Source organism: Conger conger, chromosome 13 (genome assembly GCF_963514075.1).
Source record: "Conger conger chromosome 13, fConCon1.1, whole genome shotgun sequence".
NCBI classification, from domain to species: Eukaryota; Metazoa; Chordata; class Actinopteri; order Anguilliformes; family Congridae; genus Conger; species Conger conger.
In genome coordinates, this window is record NC_083772.1 from 14,158,050 (window position 1) to 14,168,433 (window position 10,384).

The window sequence follows — 10,384 nt, forward strand, 5'->3', positions numbered from 1 at the left end:
ATGGTCTCCGGTCTCACCTTAAAACAGCACTGAAACCTATCCGTAAAGTGCGACTTAAAATCGCGTGTTTATCCCCGTTGAAACATTTATATTTCTCTGATATAATAGCCTAAATAATACAATTTAAAATTTCATTAAATAATCGTATCCGAATGCATCCAGGAGAGGCGTCCACCAGGTGTACAATTAAGAAACACGCATCAGTCCCGCGCGGTGCGCGGCCACATCGTTTACCGGCCGGTCAGCATATAGCGTGTATTCACGGGTGACTGGGTTGTTGCTGTAGCCCCCTTCCTTCGTTGCTTAATTTCACGTAAGTATGAAACTATCAATATTTTTGTCAGTGTCCACAAAAGCCCCCAACACTAGCCCGTTTTTTCAAGTTTTAGCCCAGGCTACTTAATATAGTCGCAGAATCTGCCTTCATTAACTGACTGAGAAGAATCCAAGATGCAGACGCTTTATTCTGTGTAATGTCAGTTCCCGACAACAGGATAAAATAACACAGAGAATCCCCGAAACAACCCCGTATTCGTTTTTGAAGAATACCAAGAAATGTCGCCTGTCTGCATTATAGATGCGTTGTGGCACAGGGAGCCGCGACTGCATTTTTGCATCGCAGTGCACACAAATCCAGGTAACATCTGGTCGGCTTCCGCGGAAATAAACTGACTTTCTTTGTTACAGGTAGGCATTTCAAATATAGTTATTCGGCGCAGCACCAAAACGCCTCAGATATTTGAGAAATCCACAGAAATCTAAGCCCACTACTTGGTCGCAGGTATATGTTATCTGGCGAACAGATGCAAATGCATATCTTGGCAGCTAGCCTGTGCTGCCTGCCGCACGCTGGATTTTTTTCTTGTGTCAGACGGCACAAAGGATTCGGATGTGAACTTGACGGAATGTTCACCATTGTAACGCGGCTGTCTGCTGCCCCGCTGCACTTAGCATTTCGAGCTCGCGATCAGGCTACTGCAAGGGCAAATACACCATCCGGACCCGATACCAAAAGTACAGCACCCATTTCCAGATACTGCACAACAATTGGTTATATTGTTATATTATTATCGTATAGCCTAATACAAATAGTTAGGCTCAACCAAAAACAACGCTTACTCCTAGAAACGCTAAAAACATTGGCTCCACGATTCAACCCGTAAGCAAACGTAGGAGGCTGTGCGTATTTAAGTAATAATTAATAACCGGTGGAAGATGACAGACGGGACGTAGCCCAGGTACCTGTTTTAGTGCCTCTATTGCAATCCATCACGCACAGGTAAATGAACCTCCAAATCAACATTATTTCAATAGCCTACTTTGGGTGCGGAAAAATGCCAATAGCAAATGCAGTCACAACCGACAACCAAGCATTACTCACTGTAATCTATACATTAACAAGAGATGCCGGGTCACCAAAATTGTAGGCTAGTTTAACATTCCAACATATCGCTTATGTGCATGGCTTAGCTAGCTTGGCGTGCAGAAATGATTAGCAAATGCTAGCCCGATATCACTTCAGCAAAGCATCTCTCTGCAAAATCCAGTTCATGCAAGAAATCGACTCGACTGTTACTTTCCTCCCTCATTCCAGATTTATAGAATTCACCCTAGCTGCAGATGGAATTTGTACTTTTAACTACGTCTTGCAATTGTCATTAGAAATTCACAAAAAATTAACCAAACTGACAGCATGGGCTACTTGTACTATCCTTGGTAAAAACAACCATTTGAATGTTTCTACTTACGATTTCAGAGGGTTTTGAACCACTGTGGCCATTTTGATATAGTATGATACAATGTAACACTGCAGATCCCGGTATTGTACATGTAATATAGCAGTAATTTTCAATTTCATTCATTCTCTGGGGCTGCGGCTGGAGCAGGCAGCCAATGGGAGAGTAAACGTTTCTTGGCCCGACTTGGGAAATGTAGTTTTTCCACACGCCGGTGTGAAACAAGGTGAGGAGCACTGTACTACAAGTACCAAGTGTAGCGCGTTTGACAGTATAACGGTCCCGCCTCGGACTTGTATGGATAAGCCAAAACATCTACTGTAATGTCAAGGTTGGGCCATTGGACTGCCAGTCTGTAGCCTATATCGCCCTCCGATTTTATAGGAGACTACGCAATTTTTCTTTTCTTGCAAGTACACCGATATATTTTAAGGGCGAGGCTATGTGCGAAGTAATGTCTTGGAAAGATTATTTTGACAGCAACTATACGTTCGGATGAAAACATTTAATTGCGTAATCAATAGTGATTGTGAATGTATGTGCAATTACGAAATTGCACTCATTTTGACTGCACTTGTATGACTTGAGTGTTGGATCCAAATTATGGATTTTAATATTTTCATTTATTGCGGAGATGTATTTATTTATTTGTCTTTTTAGTTTTGTAACATTGAGAGAGTCTTTAATATTTCCTCTGCCTCCATTGTTTCAGCCAGCAAAGTAATGATAATTCTCCTGATGCCGTGAGACAGAGGAGGGCAGTCCTTGACAGTTGATGAAATCTGAAATCTTCTGTAGTTTCTCACCTCCTAAAAAATATATTTGTATTCATAGCATCTTGGGAATACCCATGGGGGAAAAATTATTTTGGATAATTTGTGATGTGATAAACAATTACATTTGACATTTGTGCTATAGATACATACTGTATTTATTCATACAAAAGACCTGTTTGCAGGGAAGTAAGATGTCGGCTTTGACAAGTGTGCACAATGAAACAAAATGGTCTACGTTCAGCTGGACAAATCACCCCTTTACTCCTTGCTTCTTCGATCTGCACTGTCAATCAGTGCTCAGCTTGCTACACACGTTCTTCACTTGTTAGTCCCTAAGTGGAAATGAACAAAACTACTGTTTGGGAAGCAACTTCAATATAATTACACTCAGCATAAGCCCAGACATTATAAGAATATTGCAGGATGGATAATAACTAGATCCTGTCCGGCCTTTGAATAAACACAGTATTGATAACTAACTGCACTTGGTATACACAACTTATCCCTGCTGAAGACAAAATCAGCTTAAGCTATTTTTTGAAACAGCTGGTAGCTGGTTGATCAGTTCAAACCAGCTCCATACTCAACATGGTTTGACCAGCTCAAGCTGGTAGCTTGTAATTTCAAGATGGTGATAGCTGGATTTTACAGCAGTGATATTATGGATGTATAATTACATTTATAATGGCCAGCAGCCATACCATCATGCACCCAGCTCCTGCCAAATGGCTGAAGCTAAGTGGCTGTGGGCTAGAGGTGAGAAAACAGCCAGACTCAAGAGGGCTGGAAGGCGTAAAAGTGTGTCCGACTGGAGCAATTTGGGTTTGGCTGAAGCTCTCTTTGGAGCAAAGGCTTTTTTACTGAGAATTTTGCTTCAGCATCAGTGTGAATTAAAAGCACTCTGGACATTAGAGCATGATTCATTAGTTATACTGCTTTCATGATGGGGCGGCCTGTAGCGTAGTGGTTAAGGTAAATGACTGGGACACACAAGGTCGGGGGTTCTAATCCCAGTGTAGCCACAATAAGATCCGCACAGCCGTTGGGCCCTTGAGCAAGGCCCTTAACCCTGCATTACTCCAGGGGAGGATTGTTTCCTGCTTAGTCTACTCAACTGTACGTCTGGATAAGAGCGTCTGCCAAATGCCTGTAATGTAATGATGTGGCATGTCTGAAAGTGAATGAAAAAGAAAAGTAGTAGCAGAAGTAGCAAGGAGCTTTCATCAGGGTGAAGGCAGGGCTAACTGGAGGAGGTATACTGTCTGTGTATGTGTATGTGTGCGTGCATGTGTATGCATGCAAGCGTGCTTGTGTATGTATGTGTATGTGTGTGTGCTTGCGTGTGTGTGTGTGCGTGCACTTGTGAAAGATTGTGTGTGTGTGTGAGAGAGAGAAGGAGAGGGTGTGTTTGTGTGTGTGTGTGTGTGTGTAAACTTGTGTCTGTATTTTCTGTGTATTGAATTGTCCATCACTCATCACTTATAACTTCTTCACATCAGGGATTTCAGTAGAATTTACTGGTGTTCCCCCTGAGCCTTGAATTTGTACCATTAACTTCATTAACTAAACAAATTCAGTTAGTTTGTCAATTGTTGTCCACATTGTTCTTTTGCAGTTCAGAGAGTGCACTACAAGTACACATATAAATCCTGTCTGACTGCAGCCCTCCAGGACCAGAGCTGAAGAAGGTGTGTGTCCCTATCGCAGGTGGGCTCCATCTGTCTCCAGGGACTGTTTTCCCACAGGTGTTTGAGGAATTATTTTAATTATCCCTTGACTAATGACTGGAATAACCTGCTAATTTTGTTTCCGCTCCAAATAAGGACTCCAGGCCAGCAGTGGAGATAGAAATCAGAATGAGAAATGGGACAGACAGAAGACCAGTGATGCAGCTTCCCTGTTTCAGTCAGCAGCAGAAAAACACCTTGAATAATGTTTCCGTATGGTGGGGTGTGGCTTTTTAACAATTTATATCAAGCTCTCAACCGCTTGAATGTATGGTTAAACTCTAACCAAAGCCCACCAGCAAGGAGGAAGATTTTGTGGCAAATATGACCCTGGCTAAATATGACCACTAATGGTCACATGGGCTCCAACCACAGAATTTAGCTGGAACTTCACCAGAGCCTAAGTGCAAATCTTCCATTTTAAAGAATAAAGTTAATAAAAATATATTTCAGTATTTTCATCATCTAATCAAGGCGTTATCGTCACATGCAGCCATTTATTTTGATAAGGGAACAAAAAAAACAATGAACCACATGGGTAAAATATAATCACACCTCCAGTATTTTCATGAATCTCTAAACAAACCTTTCCTGGGCCACACTTATTCATGAACCCAGCTGTATTTTCCCGATCACATGGTTCACAGATTCTATTCTAACTGCCTCCCGTGCCTCATAAGTCCACCAGCCCATCAAAGTCATCCATCATGGGGGGTCATAATTTCTTGCCTGTTCAGTTCAGTGGAATTCTCTAGCAGCAAGACCGAAAAACACCTGTCTAAGGGGGAAAACAGATTGCCTGTCCTTAATATGCAACGCCAGAAGTATTGCGTATTGCATATCGCAGACTAAGCATATTTTACGGTGGGATCACAACCCAGAGCTGTTGTAAACTGTCAATCACCAAGCTATGAGAGGATGACTCTACAAATTTGTCTAATAATGAAAAAAGAGCCAGATAAAAAATAAATGATCAGCAGACAGAGGGACTGATACTACATTTTCACTCTTCTCTGAAATCACCTCCAAGCATCACCTCATAACAGAGGACACTACTCATGAGACAATACCTAACAACAGAGAAAATAAGCACATTTTACAGCCAATGCCCAACAAGGTTATTGATATAATAGTATAACCGAAAATACTTTAAACATAAAAAAGACAAGTTACTCAGACACAAAATATATACTCTTGAGTATAATATTCATTATTTCCAGCAAGATTCAGATGGTTGTTCCTTCACACTATTAGTTTTTCCAGTTTTCTAAGAACTCTGAATGTGCTTTTAAGGTATTTTAATGAAAAGTATTTAAATTTTTGTTGTTTTTTCAAGTTATTTCAATCTGTTTGCTGTTTTAATACATTTTAATAATCCAATTCAAATTCTTATTTTATCTCAGCAGAATAGAGTAGAGAATGCTATTTCCACTCGGCTGATTCAGTAAATAGTCCCAAATCAAATTGCAAATATCAGAGCAGAAAGCAGAATATCAGAATGCAGACAACATTTTCTCGAAGTATCTTGTACTAGCGCCATACATCTATATCATTTTTAAGCGTAAGTCTCTGCATGGCAGTAGAATCTCAGTAGAAGGGATATTCTATACACAACAGCAGTGCTTGTTTTATAAATATATAGACGATACATTCAATCCTCAATGAATGTATCTTCTATGTCTTCATTTTAACTTCGTTTACCCATGTCTGTATGTGTGTCTTATATTGTGTGCCTGTGCGGTAATTTATGCTGCTGCTGACAAATTGGTTTCACTTTTACATTGTATTCTTTGATGTTACATTGTTAGAACTAGAGAGTCATTAAACAGATGTATTTTTCAGAGGCAGCCTCTTGTAGATTGCATTAAATACCACAACGACTGGGCCAACAACAAAAACTGTTTTAGATGTCATTATGCTTTATGGCATAATGCTATGTTTAAAAATGAAACTGGTAAATAAGCAAGTCATTTAACGCAGTCCTGGTTATAATAGACTTCAGTTGACTTCTCAGTGAGTCCATAGATGCATGGTTTAAATTTACAGTGTACATACAAGTCCTAATTGACATTAAATCTATTTCGGTTTAATTTGTTCATGTGACCATGTACTTGTCCAGCTGGTAAACATACCTTGAAAAACACAGTAGATACAACCTGCACCTGAAGCATATAATAATTGAAAAAGAGGCACTATTTTTCTTTGGTTTTCAAGTGCATTGAAATGTTAAGTTGACTTGATGCCCATTGTCCAGGTACCGGGTCTTCTTCCTCCCAGAATAAGGGGGAGCAGTGATGGAATTTCACTCAGTGTCTACGGCTAACTGCTGTGGCGCCACTTTGCTGCCACACTGACATGGGCTATTTATAGACCCACTGCTAACAAATATTTAATGAACATAGCAGTATGGAATAATTTTTCAACAGGACATGTAGGTGGCAGTCTCACATAGAAATCCAAACAGATTTTTTGCTGTAATGTTTGTGTTATTTGAATAGTGATAGTGTGTAATAAATCATGACAGATCCTGGTTTCACAGTACTAAAATGGCAAATAAATAATTAAAAAGGAGTAGGCTAAATAATTTTCCTGTGTTTAATAAACGACAATCAATACTTCTAAAAACGGTTCTTGAATTCAACCAGGTGATCTCCAAAAGTAATGTAAGTTACAACAGAACAAAATTTGTGTATCAACCCCACTTCCATAGCAACAAATTATTTATTGAGCCAATCCGCCGAATGTCATGATACTGACTCTACACATCTAATTTAAATTCTAAGTATCTCCACATGGTGACGCTACTGCACCACTTCGTACTGCGTGGTTCGCGTCGCGAAAGCGCTTGCTTGTGGGAAATAAGCATGGAAACGCTGCTTAATTGTTGTTGTCGCCACCGGCCGTGTAGGCAGGAAGTGTAGACTTCAGTTATGGTGTGAACCAAATCATGTCAGACTTGCTGCTGAAAGAGATGGACGGACTGTCGCTTTCTCGCCAAAAAAAGGACGAAGATAAAAGCAGCGACAGGAGTTTCCTTTTGGTGGATGAACATGAAAATCTGCAGGTATAACGTTTGTTGACAAGATAGCTTGCTAAGTTAGCTTTATAGCTAACTGACAAAGTCCACCGATAACATGCGCAGATAACTAAACTAGTGAACTAGCTAGGCTAGCTATCTAGCAGCTGTCAAATGCATACGTTGTTGACAACGCCAAGGTTGGCAACAATTTACTAACTAGATATCACTCCATTCTGGTAGACCTGCGTACCTAGCTGTATGACTTGCTAAGTTAACATAGACTACTTACTGCACACCAACGTTAAGTTGTTAGCTAAGTAGCCATAACGTTAGCTGTAACTTACAACCAGATAAATCAGCTGCTGTCATGTCGCTATTTCGCGGGCTAACGTCACGATTAACATTTTTTTAGTGCCAGAACATTCTAGCAAGGTAGCTAATATGTTAATGATAATGATGGCATTCACCTACCTGGACCGTTAACGTTTGCTAGCAGTAGCTAGCAGCTGACTGTTAGCTAAGTTAACATTTTGGAGCTTTCGACACAGCACCAGTCATGTATGGTAAATTATTTCAAAACCAAACACAATACGTTTGCCAACATTTAAAGCAGCATTAAAGGATATGTGGCCTTTAGCTAACGAGAAAAGGGTAGTTAGCGAATCTTACTTTTATTGTTAGCTAATTTAGCTAGCTAACATTACATTGTTGTGTCAACACTTACAAAGACCATTTGAGTATCGTTGGGATATAATATCCTCAGATAGCTGACGCGATTATTTTAGTATAAATAAGAAAAATAAAGTGTTTATAGTTCCGGAATGTATTTTTCTTACTTGGCTAACTTGCTAGCTGAGCTTGCTAGCCAGCTAGTTAGCTAGCTAAATAGCGTGTTTTGACAGTGATGTCATGCAAACACGTGAGGCTGTGCAATAACAAAGACTGCGTTTCAGGAGGCCATTCCAAAACAAAAAATGTTTCTGCTTAAAAAAAAAAAGAAATGCCTAGAAATGTCCGCGGAAATGAATTCAATTTGCTCGCCACTTAAGACTGACTTGGTGTTCAGTTTCCTCTTAGGACGCTCAGCGCTTTCTTTCCAATATACACTCAGTGAGCACTTTATTAGGTATTTATTAGACTTATTTATATATTTTTTGGCTTAAGTCATATGCTGCTATAGCCTATTCACTTAGATGCGTTGTGTGTTCTGAGATGCTCTTCTGCATGCTACAGTTGTAATGCATAGTTATTTGCATTACTTCCACCTTTCTGTCAGCTTTGACCAGTCTGGCCCTTCTCCTCTGACTTCTCTCATTAACAACACGTTTCTGCCCGCAGAACTGCTGCTCACTGGATGTTTTTTGTCTTTCGCACCATTCTGAGTAAACTCCAGTTATGCATGAAAATCCCAGGAGATAAATAAATAATCAAACCGGCCTGTCTGGCATCAATAATCATCCCACAGTTGAAATCACTGAGATCACATTTTTTCCCCATTCTGATGGTAAACATTAAGTGAAGCTCCTGACCCGTATCTGCATCATTTTATACATTGCACTGCTGCCACATGGTTGGCTGATTAGATAATCGCATGAATATGTAGGTGTACAGGTGTTCCTAATAAAGTGCTCAATGAGTGTTATACCGTAAGCTGTAGTGTGTTGCTGAAAAAATATAAATTCAGTGACAGCAAAAACTTGGTTGTCCCACTGGATATGAGCGCACTCATAAGGCTTCAGCACAACAGACAGTAAAGTAGGACTCATGTGATAGATAGTGTCCCATGTGAGATACAAAATATTGGGATTTAATTTCAGTTGCTGGGCAGTACTGTTACTGTGTTTATCTTCAGTGGTTTGAGCGGTAAGAGATCTCCCCCGATCCAACCACCTTCTTGCATTTGTACCGTAATGCAACACATTAATTAACTTTATGAGCCCCCCAGCCCTCTATAACCCACTCGCTGCGGTTCTCGGGAGCGCGGCAGTAACCTCGCTGAAACGTTATGGGAAGCTGTCCCCGCGCAGGTGTGCGACGAGACGCAGTTCCTGGAGAAGCTGGGCTGCCGGGACGTCCCCAGCGTGAAGGTGGTGTCCGTCTTCGGCAACACGGGCGACGGGAAGTCGCACACGCTGAACCACGTGCTGTTCGGCGGGGAGGAGGTGTTCCGCACCTCGCCGCTGCAGAGCTCCTGCACGGTGGGCGTGTGGGCGGCCTACGACCCGGGCCTGCGGCTGGTGGTGCTGGACACGGAGGGCCTGCTGGGCACGGCGGCCGTGGGCGGGCAGAACCAGCGCATGCGGCTGCTGCTGAAGGTGCTGGCCGTGTCGGACGTGGTGGTGTACCGCACGCGCGCGGAGCGGCTGCACAACGACATGTTCGAGTTCCTGGGCCGGGCCTCCGCCGCCTACCAGCAGTACTTCACCCCCGAGCTGCGTGACCTGTCCTCCCGCTGCGGCCTGGAGGTGCCCCTCTCCAGCCTGGGGCCCGCCGTCATCGTCTTTCAGGAGACGTCCCGCACCAAACTGCTGGGGCATGGTAGGCCAGCACCCAGCACCCAGCACCCAACACACACATACACACACCACATGCACACGCAAATACTCACACACATATACACACGCACGCACGCGCACACACACACACACGCACACACACACACACATATACACACACACACACACACACGCACACACATATATACACACACACACACACATCCACACACAAATACACATGCACACACAAACACACACTTATACCAATGCACGCACACACACATATATACACTCACTCGCACACGCAAGCACGCGCACTCCCTCAAATATGCACACTTACACAAACACGTGACACTACCGCTGTGCCCCCGTGCAGGAGGATCGACCTGGCTTCATTAAGCCCCAAGTCCAGCTGTGCAAATGGGGGGATGTGCACTGACGTGTAAAGCATAAGCTAAGCCGTTTAAAGCATTAAGAGTTTCCATCAAACGGGTATCATTAGGGACATGGCTGAACGACTATGTAGGAGGTTAATTATGGTGCAAAGTATAGTGTGGAGTTGAAATTACCCCTGTAGGTGGAAGCCCTCTAGGTCTCACTGTTGAATGTGTGAAGGAAACAGGTGGTT

At 42.2% G+C, this 10,384-nt stretch overlaps 2 protein-coding genes and 1 long non-coding RNA gene across 3 annotated transcripts in view; 2 read left to right on the plus strand and 1 right to left on the minus strand.

Annotated features, from left to right (window-relative positions):
- dpf1 (double PHD fingers 1) overlaps positions 1-1,812 on the minus strand; it is a 40,839-nt gene extending 39,027 nt beyond the window's left edge. The window contains exon 1 of the mRNA XM_061217857.1: positions 1,749-1,812. Coding sequence (XP_061073841.1) covers positions 1,749-1,780 — 32 coding nt within the window. The 5' untranslated portion in view covers positions 1,781-1,812. The remainder of the gene's footprint in view (positions 1-1,748) is intronic.
- LOC133108367 (uncharacterized) lies at positions 181-5,326 on the plus strand. The gene is made up of 3 exons (XR_009704646.1): positions 181-313; positions 4,128-4,219; positions 4,336-5,326. It is a non-coding gene; the product is annotated as an uncharacterized LOC133108367 (long non-coding RNA).
- Positions 5,327-7,128: 1,802 nt separating this feature from the next.
- The window catches only part of si:ch211-11n16.2 (zinc finger FYVE domain-containing protein 1), a 17,217-nt gene continuing 13,961 nt past the window's right edge, over positions 7,129-10,384 (plus strand). Inside the window, exons 1-2 of the mRNA XM_061217832.1 lie at positions 7,129-7,303; positions 9,286-9,796. Of these exons, the coding sequence (XP_061073816.1) occupies positions 7,187-7,303; positions 9,286-9,796 (628 nt within the window). The 5' untranslated portion in view covers positions 7,129-7,186. The remainder of the gene's footprint in view (positions 7,304-9,285; positions 9,797-10,384) is intronic.